General features: G+C 41.2%; 1 protein-coding gene and 1 pseudogene across 8 annotated transcripts in view; one reads left to right on the forward strand and one right to left on the reverse strand.

Annotated features, from left to right (window-relative positions):
- Window positions 1-3,833: 3,833 nt before the first annotated feature.
- The window catches only part of ESR1 (estrogen receptor 1), a 308,851-nt gene continuing 285,232 nt past the window's right edge, over window positions 3,834-27,452 (reverse strand). For 5 of the 8 annotated variants that reach the window (XM_039851348.1, XM_039851347.1, XM_039851346.1 and 2 more), the window contains exons 8-9: window positions 12,311-12,494; window positions 8,076-8,310 (exon numbers count right to left, since the gene is read on the reverse strand). In XM_039851348.1, the coding sequence (XP_039707282.1) occupies window positions 8,076-8,310; window positions 12,311-12,494 (419 nt within the window). Of the gene's footprint in view, window positions 8,311-11,261; window positions 11,324-12,310; window positions 12,495-27,452 lie in introns of all 8 variants that reach the window. The other 3 variants (XM_039851349.1, XM_039851343.1, XM_039851351.1) reach the window with 3 other exon arrangements.
- Window positions 24,227-24,345, forward strand: LOC120593495 (uncharacterized; annotated as a pseudogene).

The raw sequence follows: 27,452 nt of genomic DNA on the forward strand, positions 1-27,452 counted from the left end.
CCTAGTCAGCATTGTGGCTTAGAGCTCATCCAGTCTCTGCAGAGATGCCTCCTGTTGCAGAGGATTCAGCATCCCCATACCTATACCTTCAACCAGGTATTCCGGATAATCTATAGGCAGTTCCGTACGAAAGTATGTTTCTATCTTGAATGAACATCTCACCTTGACTTAGCTCTCCTCTTTTGGTGGTAGTTGCAAATATGTCAATTTTAAGTGACCATGATTGTGAACTTAAAGCTAGCTTTTTAATGCATATAATCCAAATAATAAAGTCATGAAATTTTGCTGACCCCAAATTTGCTATATTCTTAGAGAAACAAATCTAAATATAGTAATCCTAAATTTCAATGTTCCCAAAGGCTTAAGAATACATCACATTGGAGAATGTGCTCTGGAACCAGTGTGTAAGTTGAATCTATCCGCAGTCAGTCATTCAAATCTACCCCAACAAGTAGATTTAAAAGTTCCATAGATTGCTAAACACTCTCCCAAAAGCTCACTGAACATTGGAAATAACACATGGCACACACAGACAACTCTGTTCCTTGGTAGTTCAAGAAGAATGATAAGGGGTGAGAAGCTATGGCTGGGTGAGAAGATTGGTAAATCCTTGCTTCAAAAAACAACTATAAAGCTGAACAAAATTGGCAAAAACAGCCATTTCAGCACTGCAAAATAACCAAAGGCATATAACAAAATGAGAGATGTTTAGGCTTGAAAAAAATCTGTGGCATTCTTGGCCTGGGGCTGCCCTCATCCCCCAATTCCCACAATTCCATCAGCACCAGAGCAGGGCACAGTGTAAGGATCGACAACTTTGTTGCTATGGCCATGGTCTCGAGCAGCTCACCCAATGTGGTGGATGAGCAGGGAAGGCCCAGGCTCTGCCACCCTGAGGCTGTCGCCACCCTGAGGTTCTGGCAGCTTATTCCTGGCTGAGGCTGTGTACATACGTAGTGGAGACCAGAAAATGCCCAGGCAAAAAGTTGAGTCAGACTTAAAAATAGCCCAACAATCGAATGTGCTCCTCTATCTACACCCAGGGCAATCAGCTGAGGATAGAAGCCTAGCTGGCTCCAGGTGTTGGATAATCTCTGTCCAGTCATTGGATGACTACAAAGCTATGCAAACACAGGTCCAGGTCCTAGGAAGTCAGGCTTAAAAACCAAAACAAGAATAATTTAATGTTCTAGAAACTAATTGTATTTACAATTGTTGTAATATAGTGTCAACATTTCCATTTCAATAAAAAAATTAGATATGTAAGAAAGGAAAATAGGAAAATGTGGAGGCCTATGCTCTTAGGAATGAAGAATCCTAGAAAAGCTGTTTATGTGTCTCCCAGATGTTACAGGTTTTACAACTGACAAAGACTGCTTAAAACACGGCCTTCTACTACTCCGTATATATTTAAAAACTTTAAAAAAAGTTTAAAATTAGTATGACAAAGAAATCAACATATAGGATTCTCTCAAATGTAATGGGGCAAAGAACTAAGTGCTATTTTTATGTTAGAGCTGAAATGAACTATGTACCGAAACAAATTTTCGGAAGAGTTCAACCTCGAATTCAGATATGGCAGATGATTCAGTTCAGCACGAAGACCAGATATCACCTAATCTGAAGAAACAGAGAGAAAAAAATGATTAAGAAAAAGAACAGAAACCCTGAAAACTTGTGAGACGGATGTACCAACATGTAGATAGAGTAACAGAGAGGGGAAGATAGGGAGAAAATTATTTGAAAAAATAATGACCAGCTTCTGAACTTAGTAAACATCAATCCACACTAAAGAAGCGCCGGTGAATCCCATAGCCTACATACAAAAAGATCTACACCTAAATACTTCATAGTCATGTGGTTCAAAAACAAAAACAGACAAAGAGAAAAATCTCGAAAACAAGGAAAAGGGGACTCATCAGATACAGGTGAACATCAAAAGGATTGAAGTAATGGAAGCCAGAGGCAGTGGGCTGATACATTTCAAGGGCTGAAAACAAACAAATAAACAATACTGTCAACCAAGAACTCTACATCAATTCTTCAAAAATGAAGGTGAAATAAATACATCGCCAGATAAAAACGACAGAGGATTCATTGCTAGTAGACTTGCCCTATAAGAAAAACTAAAGGAATTCCTCTGGGCTGAAAGAAAATGATACCAGATAGTAACTCAAATTCACAGGAAGAACTAAAAAGTGGTAAATACGTAAATTAATATTTTAAAAGTAGATATTTTCCTCATTTTTTGTCTAACTTCCTTAAAGAATACAAAGTTGCATAAGCCAGTGAATATAACGTTTTATTGTTGAGATTATAATATATATAGATGTAATATATATGACAATACTAATACGAAGGAGAGAGAGAATGGAGCTATTTTGGAGCAAAGATTTTAATTTTATTTTTATTTATTTTATTTTTATTTGATCAGATTTAACTTACTATTAGTCTGAAATAGACTGTGGTAGGGTATGGTGCACAGTGTAAGATCAACCACTAAGAAAAGAATTTCGAAATGAGAAAAAAATAAACAGAAAAATTAAAATAATATTCTAAAATTACTAGATTAAAAAAAAAAAAGAGGGGCCAGTGAGGAGGAAAAGAAAAATGAAAAAACACAGAAGATGTACAAAACAATAACAAGATGCAAGATGTAAATCTAAACCTATAAATGATTCCATTAAATGTAAATGCTCACTGAGGGAGACAATTGCAGTACTGATGGCTAATACGTATAGAGAGCTTTCTATGCTCCATCCTCTACGAAGCGCTTCAGATGTTTATCTTTCTTAATCCTCACAATAGCCCTATAAGGTGAGTTTTGTTCTTATTTCCATTTAGACATGAAGAAACCAAGGAAAATCGGGATCGAAGAACTGCCCAGGGAAATGAAAATTTCCTGGAATCAAAATGACTCAAACAACATGAAAAACCTAAACTCATCCTAAAAAAAGATGTGAGTGCAGACGTGGAGAGGACTCGGGCAGGGGAGAAGCAGGGCAGCCACTGTCCGTTTGTGCTGTCCATGAATTAATCCAGATAGTCTTCACAGCAATCCTTCCAGGCAGGTGGCACTATTAGCTCTCTTTACAGGTAAAGAAGATGAGGTACAGGTAAAGAAGATGAGGTACAGGCAAATTACCTTGCCCAAGGTCACACAATAAATGGCAGAATGAGGATATGAACTGAGTAGTCTTACTGCAGCTCCTGTGTGCACATTATGTTGACTAAATAAATCACATTAGTTTTTTTCCTCCGATTCATCAGTCAACTCACAGAGGAAATGGGTGAAAGGGAAGGTGCAGGTAGCTCTGCAAAGGGAACAGAGTCTTGAAACTGAAACCTAGGGGTGGGGGGCATGGGTCATTCCTGCTTTACCTGCGATGGGGGAATTATATAAGCTTCAGGTCACTCATTCATGCATTCACTTACTCATTCATAAATAATTACTCTCAAGCTTCCTTCTTCTCCTTCACAGGGAAGGGGTTGGGGTTAGGCACTAGAAAACAGCTACCATTTTAGTGAGCACCTCATAAAATCCTCACTCCACCCTACGAATAGGGTGTTACTATCGCCACTTCATTGATGAGGGCGTGGAAACTCTATCATAAAATTTGTACGTGGAAGAGGTAAGAAGTAGGGCCAGGTCTGCCTGACTCCAGGGTCCACATACTTTGTCCTGTGCCAGGTGGGTGGATGTAGACAGGGATCCTGGCATCAGACCGATTATCAGGATTCACTGTGTTCTTCTGATGCACTTTATCATCTTGATCTCAGGCGGTCAGTGGTGAAGCATTAGCAAGAGGCAGAGCTTACAAAAAACAAACCTGTTGTCTTTTGTCTAATTCTTTATTTGAACATCAAATGAGTTGAGAAAATTGTTTACAGGTGCTTGAGCATCCCACTGGATTCTTTTCAAAAGTGCAAAAGAGGTTTACAAGTGTGTTTCATTAAACAAAGCAAAGCTCAACAAAACAGAATTACATCAATAATAGTATGCATCAGCGAAAGGGCATATTAATCCATCAAACACAAATTGGCATTTGAGCCTTTCCCCATAAAACAAGAGCTCTACACTGAAGACTATGTAGTGCACAAAAAGCATCTTTTATACATTGTGAGAGAACATAAACTGGCATCATGTCACTTATTAATTCAAGTCTCTATAACCAATGACCTCTCTGTGAATGCAAAGGGGTCCGTGTCTCAGGCACCGGCTCCTGGGGCTGTATGTTGTCTCCAGGGTACACAGCTCTGTGCAAACACACTCAAGATGGGTTTGGAACACGGCAGCATTTACACATTTTAAAAGTTCAGGCACATTTGGATGCAAAAAAAAAAAAAAAGGAATAGAAATTTTTCTTGAATATCTAAAAGACAGTGCAAAAATTGAAGTGCCATAATAGAGGCAGCAGTTACTTAGAAAACAGTTGAAAATGACTTAAGAGGCCACACTCACTTTAATCCAAATGGAAAGAAAATGTCGTCGGAAACAGTGCAGTCACACTAATGAAAAGATGGGTGTTTGGGACCACAGTTAAATTCATCTGCTCCAGCTGAGAGTGAGTGAGTTTTCAGGTAGTTCGCCTAAGGAAGTGTGTAGTGTATTCGGGCTCATCCTCCCAAGATTGGCTCCAAAGAGAACCACGGTTGCCTCATAATCTACTGTAACAACTGGTTTCCAGAAGCAGTCTGCCCGTGAATGTTAGTCATGACTACGATCCTAGTGATGGATCATCGGTATCCACAGTCCATCTCAGAGTTGGAGAGTATGAATAGGAAGGGATTTGGATCTGGTTTTATGTAGGGGTACTCTAAACCGATGGCCTACATCAGTGGCCATTTCAGTGTATAAGACTTTAAGGTAAGAACACCTTGACGTGACCACAAGTAAATCATCAGTAAGTCCCTTATTTGTTCAGCCCCCAAAAGGCATAGGATATGGCATGGTTAAGCATCCTTGCGAGGTTAATAGGGAAATCTAATCACAGACCGCACTTCCTTAGAGATTTGCAACCTCCATAGGGTCTTTTCTTTGGGTGAAGTAGCCTCTCTGATTGTTGCATGGCAGCATTAAAGAATCACTACAAGCCTCGTGCTTGGCAATGGCTGAAAGCAGCACAGACCGCTGGCTATTCCTTGGACTGTACTGTGAATGTCACTCGTTCTTCCCTGGAATTCAAGCTGCCATTTTAGAAATGGCTCAGATAGAGCTAGCTATTTGTGGTTTATAGGGCAGAAGTCGGAACCCTGGTGCGTGCCCCAGATCCCAGTATCGATGTGCCTCACAGCACTTTCCAGATTCTTATGGTATTTTCCTTCTCCAAATTCCTGAACCCACGTCCCCAATCTACCTCACCACCCCCGCCCCAGGTAGATCATGTCTTCCAAACTCTGAATTGTCCCAGAGTGGGGAGAAAACACAGCACGTTCCCTACACCCAATGGCAACATCAGCTGCAAAGTGTCAGCTGTCCATTAGTGGCACTTCAAATAAGAATGAAAAAAGAGATTTCTGAAATTATTTGAGACTCCTAGGCTAACATTCCAGCCATCTGGTGTTCTCTGCCCATTTCAAATATAGTAGTGTCATAACAGAACACAAACACATTAGATGAATAACGTAAAACCCTCCACTGTATTATTGTTTGGATTTAGCTGGTATTATATCATCTAGAGTCCTAACATTTTTTTTGTTTGTTTTTATTTTTTTAAAAGAAAATCTAAGTATAAACATTAAAAAGAACCCACTGACCCAGTAGCTACTGTCCAAAAATATTACTACTAATATTTTGGTAAAGCAAAATTAGCTGCCCTGAATAAATTTTCCTTTTCAGGCATAATCTCTGCTACATAAGATTGTCTATCATTCAATATCCAACAATAGGCATATGGATTAGTGCTATTTTGTCTACTGTGGATATAAAAGTTGATATGAAATGTGATCTTCATTTAAATGAATAATCACCAGGCCTTAGGTATCAATGACTGCATACAAAAAAAACTGAATATTTTTTTGTTTGTTTTGCAGGTTAACCCAGTCAAATCAAATCCAGAACAGAATTACTACATTCAATTGTCTGATAAACAAGCATTGCAATTTCAAAAATATATATATATTATACTATATAAGGTGCTTCTTAAACAAAAACAACAACAAAAAATATGTTCTAAACATATTCTTAATGAAGATACATAAAATTGCCCCCAAATTTAGATTTTAGATGCACATATATGAAACATCCCCCCTTTTATTTATTTATTTATTTTTTTTGGCCCTCCCTGTTTCCCAGTCTTTGGCCATCACTTACTGGGCAATTAGAAATAAGGGAAATCCTCTTTCCTGAATGGACATCCCGGGAGAAGCCCTAGAAGCTTGGCTGGGTCGTTGGCTGACACATCACCTCTCGATGGGGTTCAAATTATAGACGATGAGGTCACTGGAGGAAACCAAACTTTCTTTTTGGCTGAGAAGAGGAAACCTATAATTGCTCTAGAGAAGAAAAGGCCCTAGAGAAGGCTGCTCTGTGGCTGGAGAGAGACTTCCTTTTTTTTAGTCTATAGATCAATGGATTCCTGTGGCTCACGTCTAGTCCCGTTCTCCTGGGTTATAGAGTTGAATGAAATAAGTTCTGAGAGAAGCTCTTTTTCTCCCCTCAAGGCCAAACCCTTATCTTTAGATGAACGACCTCTAAACAAGGTGTGTGTAGTCTGACCTGGCCCCAGGAGCCTGAGGAGGGCTTGCCCCTCTCCTTGACCTCCTCCCTGGCTCCAGAGTGAGCTCGGCCACCTGTAGGAACGCAGCTGTCCGCCACCGCTGTTTGCAGTCAGGGCCACGTGGGGAAATTAAGAGCAGAAGCGCCGCCCGGGATCCTGGGGCTGGATCCCAGGGAAGCCCCACGGTGCAGTGGGCATTCCTGCGGTGCTGCAGCTTGTGGCAGGGCCACCCTGAGCCTCACAGGTTTATCCAGTGTCTAGCCTGCTTTCCTCCTTGTTCTCTAGCACCTACACTAATCATGCACATTTACTACTGAGCCCAGTGTCCCAGGGCTCACAGTGTCACCAGGGTTCCGGCTCATTTAAACTGCTTTTGGTCATAGGCTGGACCCTCCCCAGGACTAACTAGTTCACCTTCTGTGTAAGTCACAGACCGGCAAGATCCAAGTAGAGCGCCCTCTGCTGTTAAGTGTGAGACCACACCAGAACAGGTCCTGAAGCCAATTTACTGCATGTCCTGGGGGAAGAGGGCTTTCCCTTATAAAACGAAAACAAAAATTTATCCCTCACAGGGACACTGGTGTATGTAGAGGTGACTCAACGGGAATCAACTGGTTGTTTTCCACAGGTCCATCCATGGGAAGCGAGCATTAACCAAAAGCCATGACCTGGACATAGTGCTCTCAAAAGCCAGTGGAAGAGCATTGGGTAAATCTGAAGGTGCAAGGTATTAAGCTGACAAAGTCTCGACGAGTAGGGGATCGTCCTTCCCTGTGTGCATCTTCTATTCCTATAGGGGAAATGAATAATCTGAATATTCTGCTATCACCAAGCAACAGAGCAAAAGCTTCTAGGTGTTACTTTAATAAAATGGTATATTCCTATAGGAATACAAGAGGATGCTATAATAAACCCTGATCTAGCTTTCTCCAAGTCAGCAGTTAAAGGAGCCACTTTCAATCCTTTCCTGTGGCTTATTCTTAGATTCATTAAAAAGTGCTTCCACAGAGGTGAAATCACTCTCCAGGCCTGGCTCTCAACAAGGAGCTCCAGTGCACAGTCATCTGAGCCTCAGTTCAGTCAAAAAAAGCTACAGGAATCCTCAAGCTTAGTCATGTAGCAAAGGGGGAAAGAACTGTTACAAAGAATGTAGCCCTGGAATCCCTTCGGCTGTCGCCAGAAGAAGGTACGCCACTAAGAACTAAGCAAGCAAATGAATGGCCACTCGTGTCGGAAAGCCACGGCGGTGGGTGCATGCTGGAGTGTGCGCAGGAGCAGAATTTTGCTGTCGTGATGTATATGACGTGGGTAAAATGCTGAAGAGATTCTCGGAATCTTGGGCGAGCCGGGGAGCTCTCAGATTGTGCTGGGGAAACTCTCTGCCTCCCCACTGATGTAATATGTTTGCAAGGAATGTGACGAGGTGGGGGCCGTGGCGGCCATGTGGCTCTGGTGCGTCTCCGCCATCGGGGTGTCCCCGCGGTTGGTCGAGCCGCGCAGGCGGTGGGCGTCCAGCATCTCCAGCAGCAGGTCGTAGAGGGGCACCACGTTCTTGCACTTCATGTTGTACAGATGCTCCATGCCTTTGTTACTGTGGGCGGAAGGACACAGAGAGGGCCACTTTAGACCGTCGCAAACCAGGAGGTCTGCTGAAACTCTTAGATGGTGGAAGTGGAAACTGCCAATCTTGCTTCCTGTTCAAAGAGCCATTTTAGGATTCGCTAAGCAGGTGACTTCCTACCGGTGACTCAATTGAGATCCTATTCCCTTCTATGAGTATTACATCTCGAAAGAGAACAGATGAGAAATACAGCCAAATAGAAGGGCATTTTTTAAATGCAGCAAACAGTTTAAGAAGTTCCCTTGCTTAAAACTTTCAAGTGTCTTCCCATTTCGCTCGGAATAAAATCTAAATTTCTTTCCGCGCTCTACAAGGTCCAACGTATGTGGCTTCCGCCAGCCTTTCAGAGCTTCTCTCCCAAACGCACCCTCTTTTAGCCACGCTGGTGTTTGTGTTATCCCTTGAGGAAACTAAGATCTCTTTCCTCCCAGACTCGGGATATCGGCACTCACTCTTCCCTTTGCCTGGAGTGCACTTCACTGAGATCTGCAAATGTCGCCTCCTCTGAAAGGCTTTCTGCCACCCCAACGGGCAGTGGCCTGAGCCTCTGCAGCTTCCCCACCCCCTTTTGCTTTGCTTTATTTCCCTGCCTTCACTCCTGACAACCTGAAATTTTTGTATGTATGTGTGTGTGTGTTTGTGTGTGCGCGCGTATATTTATTTATTCTTGACCACACACACACAGGAACACACGCAGTGCATGTTCTATGAAGGACAGTGATTTGCCCACCCTGCAGGCCTAGACAATGCCGAGAATGTGATAAATGTCCAGAAAATAGGGAGTAAATGGACATAGGGAAATACAGGCACATGACATTTCTTTTACCACTCTCTGCCCTCCGCCATCCCCAATTCTGCTCTGTCCCCACCACACTACCAGGGAAAAAAATAAATAAAATAAAATAACTGTTATCTAGATTGAAAAATATTTAAAAAGTAGCATGAGTAGGCAGGACCAAGAGAATGTCCTAGAATATAACCGCATCTTTAGTAGGGGAAAAATCTGCACAAGTCGGAGACCTGCCATGAAAACGGAGCATCAAAACTATTACAACACGACAACCTGTATTACATTTTTTTAAGTGGTAATTGGTTTTGGAGGGGTTTTATTTTAATTTAAAATAGTGGTAAAGTGAAATGTCCCCCGGTTCTGACACTGTCTTGCTCGTGCACCCTCGTGAATCACAATTACGGTCAGATGAAATCTTGTGTTAAATTCTTTGAGCAACAACATATGGCTGGGGTAAACTTAAAACAGACTGCTTGTGATTTAGACGGGCCATAATAGAGGCACCCAAATATTCTGTGTGTGTGTGTGTGCATGTGTGTGTATGCGTGTGTGTGTGGTGTGTGTGTGAGAAAGAGAGAGAGAGAGAGAGAGAGAGAGAGAAGGAGGGAGGGAGAGAGAATGCTCAAAGCTTTCAACGGAATAGCAATTTGCTCCAGTTTTTCACACAATTCAAACAGAAATTCTAGAGAGTTCTCTCTCTGCTGCACTTCTCCACCATACATTTCCGATAAAACCAGCAAGACCTATAAATTTAGGGCAAATATATTCGGTATTAACTAATTAGGGTTGCTAATACTAAAGAGCAGTTAATAGATTTGAAAATTCAGTAATTCCCACCAACAAATAAAAATCCTCATCTTCAATATATGGTTTCTGTGACAGCTTTGAAATTCCTAGCTCGATACAGTTCTTCAAAGAGAAGATCACTCTCTTAGCCAGGAAGTTTGGTAGAGGATTATGTTGTTTGGATACAGTCCCCACTGTCCTCTTTGTAATGATCATCACAAGATACAGATGGGAAAAGATTGGAAATGTGTGCTCCAAATGCAGTCACCAACTCCACCTGGCCAAGGTGAGCCCTTTGTCTGTGACACTGGGGATTCTTGGGGAATCCCTGAGAACAGAGACTACTCACTTTCTCCCAAACTTTGCCAAATGGAAGTCATCACTTGGGAATTTCAAATTCATAGGGTAGGGGAAATACTCAAGGAATTTGTTCATTCATTCATTCATTCCCTCATATAACGCCGTGAGCATATATGACATTAAGACTTCATGTAGGGCACTATGAGGGATACAGAGAACAAAAAGTACATTTATTTTCTCAAGAAGCTAACAATGTAAAGGTTGTCTCCAGAAAGGGTAGCACTTGGGACTTTAATGGGACAAACTTCTTGCCATGTGACCCATAGTCTCAAAAGCCCCTTCAAAATTAATCCAACCCTTTTCAGACACTTGGCCCTTCCCTCATAACAACTAGGAAAAGGAATCTCTTTTTCATTCCTAGGGTCCTTGTGTAAGCCCAAGGCCACACTTATTTCTGTAGTGTCAACACTTCACCTCATTTTTGAAACCTTCATGGAGTAAAAAAATCTACCGCTTTCTTCATCTCTTCCCTGCAGGCTGAGTTCTTTTTATGGGAAGAAAATCCACTAAGCCTGTGGCCAGATACCCTACACGTCTATTTAGAATAGAAATGTGGCCACTTTCACCTTTTGTCACAGAAAGGCTCTATTTCCTCTGCTAATGTCCTTCCTTAGCTCTTATAGAAAATATTTATTGAGTAGTTACTATGTGCCAAGCCCTGGGCTAGGTCATATTGGGTACACAGAGTACGGAAGATGGATCGTGATAGCTGCCTCGCATTGCTTACAGTCTGAGGCAGGAAGATCATACAATGCCTAATAACGATTGGGAAGAACAGGTATAAGTCCAAACTAGATGTTACGGGTCAGGAGATGCTTCCTGCAAGGAGTGACATCTAAGCTATGATAGATTGGTTTACTGTTCAGGAATATTCACTCCCTGTGCCACGTGTCTATGATCTTGACTTTGAGCTCCATCATGTAACTTGCTTGGCCAATAAAATGTTAATAGATGCGACTTAACTAAAAGATTAAAATGAACTTGCCCAACCCGGCTTGCTTTCTTGTTCCTCTGCCATCGCTATGAGAAGAATATGTCCCAGCTAACCTGTAGGTACAGGAGGATAAGAGACACATGAGACAGAGTCACCTGGCCAACCTGCAGGCCTGCAGCTTGAAGCAGAGTCTCCCAGCTGTGTCCAGTCTAAATCAGCTGACTCACAGATGTGTGAGTGAGCCCAGTAGAGATAGAGCAGCTCAGCCCATGTGCCGCCTGAAGCAGACTTCTCCATGACTCATAGAACAGTTGTTTCTGGCTAGAGATCGGACTGTGAGGAAGTCCTGGAAAGTTAAGTAGGCGCTAGAGCATAAGAAGTAATATAAGCAAAATAAAGGGTCTTATACTTTTACCTAAAAGCAATGGGAAGTCATTTCAAGGTTTAAGTGAGGGGACAATATGATCAGCCAGCGGGATGATCACTCTGGCTTCACTGTGGAGAATGGATTATAAAGATCAAGACTGGAGGCTGGAGAAAGTGCTAGGTGGCTGGTGACACCCTGAAGGAAATGATGGCTTGGCTAGGATAATGCCAGTGGGGGTGACAAGAAGGGACTTGAGAAGGCTGGAAGAGTCAACGTTGACCCTCTGTGAGGCATCTGGACCAAGACTCTCTCATTTAAGATTTCTAAGTGTAAGTCGGTAGCATATGACACAGGATGTACCCAGTGCCTTTGGAAGATGGGTGTGCTTCCAGACTTTCTTTGATTGGGTGGGACAAAGCGAATGACCACACATTGCCCTTCCCCCTGACCTGCACCCTGCATACTCTTCCCCCTTTAAGACCTCACACGTTTCAAACTAAGTGCAAATATCATGTCCTCTACGAAGCCTTCTCTGACACCTGCCCTGTGCCCCAGACAGATCTAAAACCTTCTTCCTCCATCCTCCCAAAGCATTGATACTTATTACGTGCCAGAAACTGTCCCAAGTGTGCTAGCCACATCCAGGCATCAGCCCTTGCTGGACCAGCTGTAACGTTCACTTGGGGGCTTGTTACTTTGTGTCTGTCCCATGGGGAACCCGAGGGTGCCTCACCTCATGTGCCTGATGTGGGACAGGATGAGGAGGAGTTGGGCCAGGCGCCGGTGCTGCTGCTGCAGGGTCAGGCCTGCTTTGGCCATCAGATGGATCAAGGTGTCTACGATCTTGTCCAGGACTCGGTGGATATGGTCCTTCTCTTCCAGAGACTTCAGAGTGCTGGACAGAAATGTGTATACTCCTGAATATGCAGAGAGAGAGTGAGAGAGAGAAACTCAAAGAAGATGATGTCTAGGAGACGGAGGGTGTGCATGGGACACGATACTGACCCAAAGCCTTTTCTACTTCTGCACAGCAAGGGGGAAGTCTGGGACTCATTTGATCCAAGCTGCCTACGTGTGAGCCAATTTCCAGGTTTTGTCATCAAGATTCCCAGGAGTGGCACTATAAGCCTTTTGGCCATGTGGTTCTGCAAGTCCCCCTTTCTCTGACAGATCTGACACTGACACGAGCTATCCCGTTAATGCTGACGACAACCCTGTGAGAGGGGCATTATTATTCCTTTTCACACAAAGAAACCAAAAGGCAGAGAGGCGCATGAACCAAGATAACTCGTTAGAATGGAGCAAAGCTGAGAATAAAGCCCAACAAGCTGACTGCGATCTGGTCTTTATGATGGGGACGCTCAGGAAACATAGGACCTCTTGGCAAGATGCACAGAGAGAGCGAAAGTGATTTGCTAAGTGACTGACAGGTAATTTGTCCAGGTAGGCTTTAACTTGCTGTTATGTCTCAGGTCAGGTTGAGGGCCTTAGTATGTTTCATTCTCAGCTGAAAGGTTTACGATGGGGATAGAGGACCATGGAGCGTGCTTTTTTTTCCCTGTGGCCTTTCTTCTGGCAACAGATCCTGGGCCGCAGGTAGACACAGGACCGAAATGAGATGCTAGGGCAACTTTATTCTTTTGGACAGTTATCAGTCCTGTGCTAGACAATCAGAGCCTTTTCTGGAATTGCGTGTGGAAGTCATGAGACAGACATTCTTTCCTCTAGTATTGCTGACCTGGGAGGAGGAGAATATGGGACTTTTAAGTCGTAGCATCTTCTCACTTTGGAGGCCCTTTCTGCAGAACGGACCAGAGTAACACTAAGCAGAGGTGACAGTTATTGCGGGGAGAGAAAGGAAATCCTGGTTCCAGTCCCATGGTCCTACTTCTTACATCTGACCTTGGAGCTTGGTACCGTAGTACCCTTCCTGACACGTGAATCCAGAAATTCCCTCTCACTTAAGACAGTGTGAGTTGGGTTACTGTCCCCTGCGACTGAAAGGATCCTGACTGTACGACTAAGTTGTGAGCTCAGCCCAAGGACCAGAAGAAGGAGATTGATAAAGAGGTAGGAAGCTCTGGGAGCAGGAGGAGGGCAGGATGGATTAGTCTTGTCCTGGGACCACGAGGGTGCATTTTCTATCCAGCCAATACTCCAGAAATAAGCTCCATTCTGCCTAATCGTTCCATCCCTCAGGGAGCAGATGATGTGATAGTTTCTCCAGATGATACGTATTTAGCAATATTTTTTTAGTCTTACTTCTATTCAGCCCACTGGATCGAAATAAATACAATTCTTATAAACACGTGTAAATATTTATAACATATTTATAAAAAAACGAGCACATGTAATACGTTTCCTCATCAATATGTTTCTTAAATATCTTTCTTCTCCTCCTCTCCCTCCTGTCCTCACTGGTACCTTCAAGTTAAGGCTTCCAAGTTAATCACCCCCTGACTTTGTAGTGGCAATGTGGGGACCGGTTGAGGCTCACACAGCCACCTGTAGGTTAGGAATGGAGAAAATATTTACATAGAGAGGAACTCATAGTAAACAGAGTCGCAACTGCCCAAAATGGAAAATGGCTAAGCTCTAAAACAAATACAACAACGACGAACCCAGAATGGTCAGGTCTGGGCTTACATGCAGTTGAATAGAATAATGTAGCTTTTGGTACCCAGAGGCACTTTGATCCAAAGCAAATAGAGCACAGATTGAGTAAGCAGGAGACAGGCAGTGGGATTAGAAGGAACTTGCTGGATTGCTTCACTTATGTCCCATGTGGGCTATGGATAAAATATGTGTCCATCAGAAAAATGTCTAATGTCCAGTGGCTTTGGGGTTGGCTAGGAGGTAAAGGATGCCAGGGAAGGTGTGCACCGGTGGGTCGGGGGCAGGGGTGGCCTCAGCTGAGTCCCCATGGCCCTGCCTCTCGCCATGCTCTATGTCATCACATATATCCTAGCCTCACATCTCCCAGAGGCCGTGCGTCTGGCTGGACGTCCTGGGAGCCTGCCCAGGCCACAGAGCTGAGTTAATCCAACTTGGATGATTCGTTTTCTACCAACTTCCTTTTTGTTACCACCCAGGATGCTGGCCTCATTCACTAGTAATCCCGTCCTTGCTCAAGGAGCAAACAGCTTTGATGTTTCTGCCTGGGAAGGTGACACTCAGAAGCACTTGGCTTCCCCGCTCATGCACACAGGGTTAGAGGAGACCGTGCAAGAATCTCAGACATCCCGATGGCCAGCGTTGCACCATGCCCTTTGCAATGGAGGAAAGAGCCTTGGCACCCAGACTCGAGTGTGTGAAGCTTCCTCTCGGGCTGCTGATCTCTCCGTCTTCCTGGGTGTGCACGTGGATTCTTTTCTTCAGCATGCTTTCACGGAGAACCCACGGTGTGCGTGCAGTGTGTCAGATGATAAAGCTTCCAAGCCTTATTTCCTTCTAAGTGTTAATGTGTTAAGAGAAGATATTGCCTGCGGAGAAAGAATTTTCTTAACACCGACTCGGGAGGCAGGCCATTCCCCGAACGAGCCTGCTTCTCCAGTCCTGTTTGGCACCAACACAGTGTATCTTCTCATTCTCGTCAGCAGATGCTTCCTAGCTGTGCTTAGAAATATATATACTTAGAAATAAAAATACAGTCTTATTGAAATGCCAATACTTGGCAACAGCAGCCATCACCTTTTTGGGCTTTTCTGGCAAATTTCGGTCCATGTTTACTGCCTATTGCATCTAACAGGCCATTTGAGAGAAACGACAGAAATCGAAATTCCCAGGATGCTTCGGGTGTTCTGGCAAGAGCAACACAGGGCTGCCGATAATTTCTATATCCCAGGTGGTCTGTGGCCCCCCGAACTACTGGACCACTGTTCCCAGCAGCACGGAGCCAGTGATCAGACACGGAGGTTGGCTTCAGAAACATTCTTGTGACAAGCAGGCTTGTGCCACTCTCAAGGCTGCTCCAAATCCCAAAGATGGAAAAAAACAATCTGTATGTCATTATCCAGTCTTGATGTGTTGGCAGATCTGAGCTTCTGTGTATTCTTGCAGCCAGCATTGGGAGTTGGAGGAAGAGTCTGAGACCACAGGGGCACCCCCCAAAAAGAAGAGATCTCAAGTCAGTCTCTCTCACTCTCTTGCTCTCACTGACTCTTGATTTCTGCGCCTTCTCTTTCTTTCTCTCTCTCCCTCTCTCCTTTTCTCATTCTGCTTGGATACTTGCTTCCTTCTTCCTTTTTGCTCTCCATTCCACAGGAACCCCCTCTCCACCCCTCATCCCTTTTCCAAGCCATGAAGTCTTCCAGAAGTTGGAGGAATGCGGGCACGGAAGGAAGTACTAGCACAGCCAGGGGTGCCCGGCATCGAACTAGAAAAGTGAGGACTACGGAGGCCCATGGTTTGCCACATGCCTGAAGACAAATTCTTCAAGCAGGGCTACATCGTTTCTATTTTAAAAGGACCCTGAAAGGATCCTTCAGACCAAAAAGGAAAAAAAAACGGGGAGGGCGGGGGAATGATTCAAAGAAAAAAGATAGTGAAGAAAATTCCTCAAGTCCACAGTTGTAAGTGTCTGGGCCAGAAAGCTGACATTAAAAGGAATTTCTCTTTTTATCCAGTTTACCCAGTGTTTAATCGGCAGATCAGCCTTTAGGGTTTTCTGCTGCGAATCGCTTCCACGACCACATAGCGCATCTGCTCAGGAGGGCCTTCAAGGCTGACAGTTCGATATTCGTTTTGAGCTTCCTCTGTGACCACTCTTCTTCTTGGGGACGGTACTGTCCCTTGTGGATGTTTGAACAGCTCTTGTTTGCTGCGGCCACTCAGTGGGAGTTGCCGTGCAGGAATGATGGAGTATTTTTTTCTTTTTTTCTTGAATGCCCTATCGAACTAATCTTACTACAAATAAAAATTCATAGTGAAAACTTTTAGAAAGCTTTTACAAGGTTGTACACAAAAGGTCCAGCGTGCAAGTTGGCTATAGAGAGGGAAGCTTAGATGGAATACATTGTCTCAAAATTATTAAATAATTTATTGACTTTATGCAGTTTGCCAATTGAATGCATTATGTAAGTTTCAACTCTACGCTTGGCTGAAACGATTTCTGTGCAATTGAACAGGTCCCACAAAGCAACACAATTGGTTGCCAATATATAGAAGAGATATGAGGCTCTTCTAAACAAAATTAGAATCGATTATTATAAAATAGCAGACATCAATAAAATATTGTATTATGCCTCCTACATATTTTTAAATAATATTTTAGCATGATAAGCAATCTGTTTTGTGAAAAGTACATATTAAAATTATTTGGGGGTTCTTACAACGACATCGTCTCCAGAAGTTTTCCACACACCTCTTGATCACCTCTAATATGTAGTATTGTTTATTTTTCCAATTTATCTCTTCTCGATTGCTTATGCAAAGGACATGACTTTTATAAGGTTCAGAGAATGAATATTTACCTCGAATGTCATGGGCTACTAAGAAAGGATATATGTTTCTGTATACTTTGGCACTTCCTCATCCTATATTATAACAAAGAGAATTAATTTGACAATACGCAGAATAAAGCCCAAATCATTTACAAATTTATCTTTATTTATTTATTTATATTTTTCATTGACGGTCTGTTTTTTCTTGACATGTTATTACTAAATCAAATTCATCTCTCTCTTCTTATCGTATGTAAATAGATCTTGGTTAGTTTTTAGTTTTCTTATTCAGGTAATCCACCTCTACTTCGGCTTTCTCATATGCCTGTACTCACTGTACAGAAAAGCTCCTGATCATCTTCTTATATCCAAACATTTATTATCAATACCTGTAAGCATTTTATTACTTTATTATATGTTTTATACTATAGTCAAGCTTGGGCATTTAAATACATATCATTTTACTTTAAATTAGTTTAATACTATTTTTTCTTTGTATGACAGTTATGAAATTGCATTGATTTTTCTTTAAAATACTATGCGTATAGATAAAGTATGATATTTTTATTTTACTTCCAGATATTCAAAGGGATTTGCATGTTTTATTAGACTAGTATTTTTACTGGCAATTCTAAGATATTTTTCTCCAAGGCTGATGATTCTCAAATGTGGGAGTCTTTCAGAACCTCCCATGGAGTTCCACCTAAACCCGTTGACTGGCCGCTAAGGGTGGAGATCTGATACCTATGTTTTCAAAATCTTCCCAAGGATGAATCTGATGTGCAACTAGAACTAAGAATCTCATGATTACAATGGTTTCTCTATAACATGGCCACTAAAATGTAAAATCTTGAAATCATGGACTGCAATCTTCTTTCTGTGAAAAGTACCTTATCGTGATGCAAAAAGATTTGGAGGATGTCCTCTTCATGCATTTCTTCACCCCATGTGTTCACCTCCATGCTTTTTTCCCCCTTTGTCTCTGGCTGGTTAAATGGAGATACTGCTTAGGAAGACCTTGGAAGCCACCCATTCTGCAGAGCCCCCATCGGCCTGAGACCCTGAATGACCACATGGAAGAGGCTCTGTCACTAACTTGTTCATGCACTCAGCACTGCAAAGTAAACAAGAAATGAACCTCTATGTGTTTGAGCCGTTATACATTTTGGAGCTTGTTATAGAACTTGTCTTACTTTAATGCAAAATGAGAAATATTTTATGGTTTACTGATTGAATAAATGAATAAATTTGTATAAGAAGAGATAAAGCTACAGGAATGTTTTGCATGCCTCTTTTTGTTGCCATTTTCCACATTTTTAAGGCCTGAGATTGCACAGTCTACTTAGAAGTTATTTCCCTTTTCAGATGCCAATATTTCCACATTTTATTATAGAAACCACAATCTAGATTCTAGAACCACCATATTATCCCTTGTCATGCTAACCATTCATTCTAAATACTAACATACTTCATAGAAACTGATAAGTTGAGGAACTAAGGGGCAAGCCCAGGACATTGGAATGTTTAGTTAGTTATGATTCAAAGATACAGCTCCCATATCACTGAGGATTTCAAAGAGCTTGCTCTGTACCAGGCAGGAAGTGACTTCTCATTTCGTGAACTGAACAAAAAGAGTATTGCTTTGAGCAATATTTTTCCATAGGTAGGAAACTTCCATTCTTTTACTGATGTTTTGATTATTTACCTGAAAAGTGAAGAATCTGTCCATAACCCAATCCTTGAACAATGTTTACTATTCACTAGTATTTGTAAGATCACAAACTCATCCAAAGTACTTTTCTAAGTGGTCTCAAAACCAAAGGGATCACAGCGAAAACAAATGTTTTTGCCAGAACCCAACATGGGAGCATGGCTGTTCTGTTCATTTGGCATCACTAGATACCCACGAGTGTCTTCTTGGCACAGATGACTATGAAATCATATGCTAATGATCCAGTGACATTTATCAATTTAGTATAATTTTTAGTGAAATCTACTAGATGTTCTAGAAGATAAATACTCATTATGTCAATACATTCAAGCTGACTCAAAGGACAAATCTCTTAATGATGATTTCAGATCGTGAAACTGATGAACTGATTCAACTGACTTGAGAAGAAATTTTAAATGTGTGCTTTTTAAAAAAAAATAATTTAAATGGCAGCCATGTCTCTCACTTTTACATATGAAATTGCATTTTTTCATTTTTGTAATAAATAGTATCTTAGATCTATTATACCTTTCAGGATAAAGCCATTACGAATCCATATTTTACTTAGGAGTCTTATTTTTGTTAGTCACATCTGTAACTATTAAGAAACAGCCAGGGTTTTGATTTTCCTAACCCTTAAACTGTCAATCAGTCGGGTTCTGAGGTCAAGAAGAGGATATTCTAAAGAGACATTTGATGGCAAGTATACAGCTCATCTATTACCTATGAGGGACTTCTAGTCCCAGTGAGCTGGTCTCAGGAGGTCTGGAGGGTTGCATTTGTTTTCCCAGAAAAGGCAGACCAGAAACAGCCTGGATGAATTCATCTCCCAGAACCTCACCTTTTCTTGCCTGGCATTTTAAGGACAATAGAGCAAAAAGCAGCTTTTACACTTTGGGGCAGACGGTATTTTTCTGAGATGACCACGGTAAGCTCTCTCATCCAACATGCTTCTCTACGACATGATCTCGGCATTCCTCCATGGAGTGTACACCCTACGCTCCTCCCTTGAGTCTGGGTGGAGCCATGATTTGCTTATTTAAAAAAACGAGCTGGAAATGACGCTACATGGCTTCTAAGGGGCTGTCATATGAGGCCATGCAGCTTCTGCCTTGTCAGCTGGGGCACTTGCTTCTGGAGCCCTGACCACCTTCTGAGAGGTAGAGTGTACCAGGGTATGTCAAAGCCCAGGCTGTGTGGAAAAACCACAGATAAGCATCCCAGTTGACAGATCCAGCTGATGCCCCAGCCAACAGTCAGCATCAATTGCCAGCATGTGCATAAAGACATCTCAAGATGAATCCAGCCCACGACTATCAAATTACCCCTAATTGATGAGTCTCCCTGTCTGAGGCCCCAGACATTGTGGAGAAGAGACAAGCCATTCCCTCTGTTCCCCGTCCCAATTTATGACCAATAGAATCCAAACTTTTTTTTTTCTTTTCAGATCTTAAGTTTTGGGATAATTTATTACATGCCAGCAGTGAGCAGAATACACCTGAACATCTGGACCAGATGCTTAGGGAGGAAAATGATACAGAATAGGCAAATTGGAGATTAGACTTCTGATCTAGAACATCAAGAGATGAAATAGCATTTTAATATCCGCCGCTTCACATCATGCATCTATCCTACTGCCTACAGTGCCTCAGCCCAGGTCTTGACCTTCACATTTGTTGGCGTAATAGTAAAGGCTTGAGCTCATCCTATCAGATACCACATATAGTTAACAATTTTCATAGGCAGTCTTCATCCCTAACCACTGCCCAGGTGATCATCAAAACCTATGGATCCTCTCCTAACTGGCAACCCAAAATATTTGAACTCCGATTTAACCAGTGGTTAAAACTTTGAATTTTCAGTTACTCAATCTTTATCAAGTCCTGGTTGTGAGAAATTGCCTTCATGGAGATTTCCCTGAAGGAAAGTTTTTATGTTGAACAATTGGCTTATTTTATTTTATTTTTATTAAAAGCCTGTGAACCTAATAACAAAATGTGTTTTTCTCTTTTCTTTGGCCAAGCAAAGCAAATTTAGAGCCAAGTCTGTGGCCCACTCCTAGAAACCATACAGATGTACTTCTGTGTGCTAATCTGACTCTTGGGTTTATTATTTTACTGATATTATTTTCCTTTTTTTACAGATTTTGTCAATTACTGATTTACTCCTTTCGCATCACATAAAATTGAGTAAGCCATTTCGAATCCCCTGTGGAATAGGCAATATATGAATAAAATAACAAGAAAGTCATTCCTCCATCCTCTGCCAAATCAATAATCAGTGTTAGTATGAATATAAATGTTTACAAATCATTTTTAAACATTCATCTGGTTTAATGTCAAATCCAGAAAAAAATGACACACTTCTAAGAACATATAGTTGGCCTAAATGCACATGTTCATGTCATCCTGAATGGAACAGCCCTGCTTAAATCTCCTGTGATATTCGGCACTGCTTGCTTATAACGAAGGTCACACCTTCTTGATCTTGATTTGCGTGTTTACCTCCAGAGCCACAAAGTCTCAGATATACTTTCCCTCTTTTTCCTAAATATAGAATTGAAATGGTGGATAGTTCTCTCTGGTTATTTTGAAAAAGATAATTAGTGTCAAAAATTACCATCTCAGGGAGATAAGTGGGCATGTAGATTGCACGAATATTCTTTAAGTGTACCAGTTCTGTCATTTCGACTAAACACTATGGTGGATGAAAACTGTATTGAAAAAAATATCACATGACTGTGACAGTTTTGTCTCATTTTTGTTTAAGGATTTTATTATATCACAAAAAGGAAATACAGAATTCCAGAATTATGAGTTTAAAAGGGGCCTGAAGTTCATCTAGTTCAGTGGTTTTCAATCCATTTAGAGAATCCAAACTCTTTGAAAAAGGAAGGGAACCTCATGTGAAACCCTCACCTATAAACTATGTGTAGTCAAACTTCTCTGATTAAAGAAGGAGAAATGGGGGCCCTGAGCCCTGCTCACTTGGCCTCTCGCCCTCTACTCCTTGTCCCCAATCCGGTGACCCAGAAGCTCCTTCTGGAACACAAGGCTTCAGCAAAAGAAGGTTTGAAAACCAGCTATTTGAAGATAATGAGAAGATAAGCCACGGTCTGGGACAAAAATATTTGCAAAAAGACATATCTGATAAAGAACTCTTATGCAGACTATACAAAGAACTTTTTTAAAGTCAACAATAAGAAAACGAACAACCCAATTAAAAAACAGGCAGAAGACCTGAATAGACACCTCACCAAAGAATAAATATGTAAATGGAAAATAAGCACATGAGATGTTCCACATCATATGCTGTTAAGAAATTGCAAAATGAACAACAATAGGGATACCATTACACGCCTATTAGAATGGCAAAATCTGGAACACTGACAACACCAAATGCTGTTGAGGACACAGAGAAACAGGAACTCTCATTCACTGCTTGTAGGAATGAAAAATGGTCCAGCCACTTTAGAAGATAATTTGGCAGATTCTTACAAAACTAAGCATACTCTTACCATATGATCCAGCAATCATGCTCCTTGGTATTTAACCAAATGAGTTGAAATTTACAGCCATACAAAAACCTGCACATGAATGTTTATAGCACTGTTATTCATAATTGCTAAAACTTGGAAGCAACCAAGATGTCCTATGGCAGGTGAATGTCTAAACAGTGCTACATACAGACAATGGAATATAATTCAGCATTAAAAAGAAATGAGCTATCAAGCTATCAAAAGACATGGAGAAATCTTAAATGCATATTACTAAGTGGAAGAAGCCAGTCTGGAAAAACTCTATACCGTAAGCTTCCATCTATATGACATTCTGGAAAAGGCAAAACTATGGAGACATTGAAAAGATTGGTGGTTTTCAGGGGTTAGAGATGAAGGAGGGATGAATGAGCAGAGCACAGAGGACTTTTAAGGCAGTGAAACAACTCCATATGATACTATAATAGGGATACATGTCATTATCAAAACCTATAGAATGTACAATGCCAGAGTGACCTGTAATGTAAACTATGGACTTTGGATGATAATAGTTCGTATGTGTATGTTTATCAAGTGTAACAAATGTACCATTCCAGGGCAAGATTTTGATAGTGGGGGAGGCCGCGTGTGTGGTAGGGAAAGACACATGGGAATCTACGTACTTTTCACTCAGTTTTGCTGTGAACCTAGTAGTGCTCTTAGAAAACAGTCTATTAATAAATAAATAAAATTAAAAATTTTTAATGTAAAAAAAAAAAAACTCCTGTTGATCCACTTTAAATATTTCAATCATTGGGAAACAGGCTCAGAGAGTTTAGGAACCCGGGCTAGGGGACACTCGAACTGGGAGGCATTTCAGGCAGGGCAGCTGGCTGGACTTGCCCAAGGTCACCTTGTCATCTGTAAATAAGTGGCAGAGCTAGAACTAGAACCCAGATATACCTCACTCCTGGCCCAGGGCTCCAACGCTACACAAAGAATTTCCTAACTTCAAGGTTTTTGAGAAACGAGAAACGACTGCCAATGGACTCGCCTCCTGAGATATTTGAGAAAACTAATAATTTTCCTGGAATGAGTTAGCAATCCAGCTTTTCAAAACACGATACAAGATGGAGTGGAGCAAAGTGCTGGTGTACACAGGCATCTTCTAGAAGATTCTTTAATTAAGAACTTTCACCAAAATATTAACAGTGATTACTTTTGTGTGGTGAAATTATAATTCCTTGGGACATTATTATTATTATTTTTGGGGGGTGGTTTTCCTGTATTTTCCAAATTCTCTGCTTTGGGCATGTATGGCTCTCCTAATTTCATGGAGGTACCTGTTTAAAGCTCCCTCTGAGAGCTCTCACCAGAATTGCAAACCATTGATTTAACTGATGCTCCCACCTCTCTCTTCCACTTTGCATAATAAGGTTACATGATAAGGTTACATTTATGTGAAAGGGTAATTTGATAAAGAAAGCTTTCTGGAGCAGGCACTATGTATCAAGAGCCTTAAAGATATTTATACCCTTTCATCCAGTGAATCCACTTCTAGAAACATATCCAAAGTAAACATCAAAAGTGGGCCAAAGACATATACATAATGTTATGTCCTCATGAATAATTATGCAGCCATTTAAAATCTTATTTTTAAAGAAAGTACATACGTATTATCTTAATTAAAATGCATAAATATAAATATGAATATTAGTATGAAAAGAAGAAATTAGTACCTAATACGAATTGAGTATCAGTCTTACGTAGGCATTGATTGTTCTAAGAGTTAACTCATACTCACAGGTAGGCACTATTATGCTTTCTATTTTATGGACCAAGAAATAGAGGACAAAAGGCTTAAGCAACATGTCCAAAGTCACACAACTTAGAAGTAGCAGAAAGGAGGTTTAAACTTGGAACTAGAGTCCCTTGTACTGTATTGCAATATGATTCATCGAAACGTCCACATAGCTGGTTAACTTTGGGTTGTTGTTTATTTCCTTAATAATACATATTTTAGTCTACGCCCATACCACCCTGAACAAGCCCAATCCCGTCTGATCTCAGAAGCTAAGCAGAGTCGGGCCTGGTTAGTAGTTGGATGGGAGACCACCTAGGAAGACCAGGTGCTGTAGGTGTAAAAAATTTAAAAAATAAAAATAAATAAAGGATTGTAAGCTGACAAGTTCCTTGCAATCTGTGAGGTCAACCAAGGGTTGCCTCACCTAAAAAAAAAATACATATTTTATTCTTCATGGATGTAAACTGAACCTATTATATTTTGTAATCCCAACTTTCTTTTTAAAAAGAATAGTTCTCTTTTTATATCTGCCTTTATCTTTAGACCATGAAATCCCTGAGGTAAGCACTGCCTTCCTAATCACAACGACTATTAACCTCTTTTGGTCCAACCACTGAGTCACCTGCTGGAGCAGTGCCTAGGCCCCGGAGGGCAGTCCGTACGCTCCACTTCATGCAAACCCCAACGTAGGTGCGACCATCTCCCATGTCATAATAAGGCCACTCGAGGCAACTTCGCACTTTCAGCACTTAACACAATGTCTGGAAAGTAGTAAATCCTCAAAAAATGATAGTTAAGCTCATAGTAGCTCCTTTCTAAAGCCATGGATATGACTCAGTTTGGTGGGGTATTGCTGCCTTTTGTATATGCCAGAAGAAAAATAAAATCTAACGAGTAGATATAAAGTAAAAACTCTGCGAAAATAGAGCTGAGGTGACCTCAGCATATCTCAAGATACAAAAGTCATCCTATGCCCTCTGGGAAAAAGTCTAAGGAGGCTGAAGCTGATGCAATGGTCCACGACACCATGGGAGGGGCAGGCAAAGATGGAAGTCTGAGCAGGGAGTTCATTTTTCCATCTTTCTTTCAATCCAAAAGAAGCCATTGAACTTGGTCATGGGGCCACGAGTGAATCTTCAATCTAAATGCAGGGATATTTGGCTTGAACTCAAAATGTTACAGGACAGTCTACGTTCCCCTTAAATGTTTCCAGAAACCATACATATTCTATTATGGCTTTTACTTGTTCAATAAGTAAGTATCTGTGAAGAAAGAAAAACCCATTGCGAAACAAGACTTTATTTCACTTCTGAGCTCAAGAAATCGGCAAGACTTTGTTGTTTTCTCATGGTTTTCTTTGGTTCAAAAATCAACACACTTTCAGACTATAGTTCCGTATACCAGCCATGAGGGCAGGGGGTGCATCTAAGGCCCTTCCAATTATAGGGCCTGAGTGTAGTTCTAGTGTTTTGGTTAGAACAGGGAGACCTTGACACCAAAACCTTGTTGGATATAAGTATTTTCCCTTAAAAAAAAAGAAAAAAAGGAAAAAGGTCATAATAGTAATAATGATATTAGCTTGTTTTTTAAGCTATCTCATTATGTCATAACAAACTTATCCAGTTAACAGCATCATTTCCACGTGAGGAATCCAGTTAAGAGAGGTCCAGCGACTCAACGAGACTCTCGCTATTAGTTTAATGGTGAAGCCAGAACCTTCCCCCTTGCCTGTCTTCTCACTTCAGCTAAGTCCTACTCATCCTCAAGACTCAGCTGAAGCCGTCCTCACGAGGACCCTGTTGCAGTGTCTCTGCAGCACTCAGTGCTTGCCTTTATCACAGACCTTATCTCACAATATTGAAGCAATTAGTTAACTGTCTGTGCCCCCTGCCCAACTCAGAATGTAACAGAAGCAAATCATACTTACTGATTTGTTTGCCTCCAGCACCAGGCACAGTTCTAAGCATGAGCAAAGGTTCCCTCGTAGTTTGCAGAATGCTTAGTTTTATAATATACTAGAGAACTATGTGATTTAGTTGAAATTTTATCATCTTCTCACAATAGTTTTCAAACTAGATTCTGCATATTCCTAAGATTTGAAGACGGATTTGCAAAGGCCCTTAAATTGTCTTTTAGAATTTAACATCTTTGTGTTTTCATCCTAATGATATTCTAAAAATATCATTAAGGCATTAATATCGGAACGTTCCGCATCAGTTAAATCAATGGTTTGCAATCCTGATGAGAGCTGAGTCTCAGTGGTAGCTTTAAACAGTTACCGATGTTCAGGCCCTGCTCTAGCAAATTGCATCGGAATCTCTGGAGGCGGGTCCCCACATGCGGATATTTTTTAAGACCCCCAGATGACTGAAATGTGTGGAGTACTGAGACACACTCATCTAGATATTCATATAACCTTTGACAGTTTCCTAATTAACACCTCCCACCCATGCTTATGAGTGCCTTCAAATTTTTTTTCCTGTTTATGGAATTTTTTATTAAAATTATTGGGGTGATATCGGTTAATAAAATCATATAGGTTTCAAGTGTACGATTCAATAATATGTCATATGTATACCGCATTGTGTGTTCACCACCCAAAGTTAAATTTCCTTCTGTCACCATATATTCGACCCCTTTTTTCTCTATCTGTCCTCAATCTCTCCCCCTTCCCTCTGGAAACCACTGATCTACTGTCCGTGTCCATGAGTCTCTGTTCATTTGTCATGCTTGCTTGTTGCTCTCAGTTTCATATCCCACATATAAGTGAAATCATATGGTTCTCAACTTTTTCTGTCTGACTTATTTCACTTAGCATGATAATCTCAAGATCCATCCATGTCACAAATGGCAGTATTTCATCTCTTCCAATGGCTGAGTAATAGTCTACTGTATATATGTACCACATCTGTTTCATTCAATCACCTATCGAAGGACACTCCAGTTGTTTCCATGTCTTGGCCACCATGAATAATGCTGCTGTGAACGTCAGAGTTCACATATCCTTGTGAATAAATGTTTTCAAGTGTTGGGGGTAAATGCCCAGAAGAGGGATTGCTGGGTCATATGGTAATTTTATTCTTAGTTTTTTGAGGAACCTCCATACTGTTTTCCATAGTGGCTGTGCCAGTTTACATTCCTACCAGCAGTATACGAAGGTTCCTTTTTCTCCACAGCCTCTCCAACACTTATTACTATCTGTCTTGTTGATAATAGCCATTCTAACAGGTGCGAGGTGGTATCTCATTGTGATTTTGATTTGCATTACTAGCTAGTGAAATTGAGCATTTTTTTTATATGCCTGTAGGCCATTTGTATGTCTTCTTGGGAGAAGTGTGTCTGTTCAGGTCCTCTGCCCATTTTTCAATTGGAGTGATTTTTTTTTTTTTTTTTTTGTATTGTTGAGTTTGCCTTCAAATTTAACAGTTATAGTGTAAGTATTTC

This window comes from Pteropus medius, unplaced genomic scaffold, assembly GCF_902729225.1.
Source record: "Pteropus medius unplaced genomic scaffold, Ma_sr-lr_union100, whole genome shotgun sequence".
NCBI classification, from domain to species: domain Eukaryota; kingdom Metazoa; phylum Chordata; class Mammalia; order Chiroptera; family Pteropodidae; genus Pteropus; species Pteropus medius.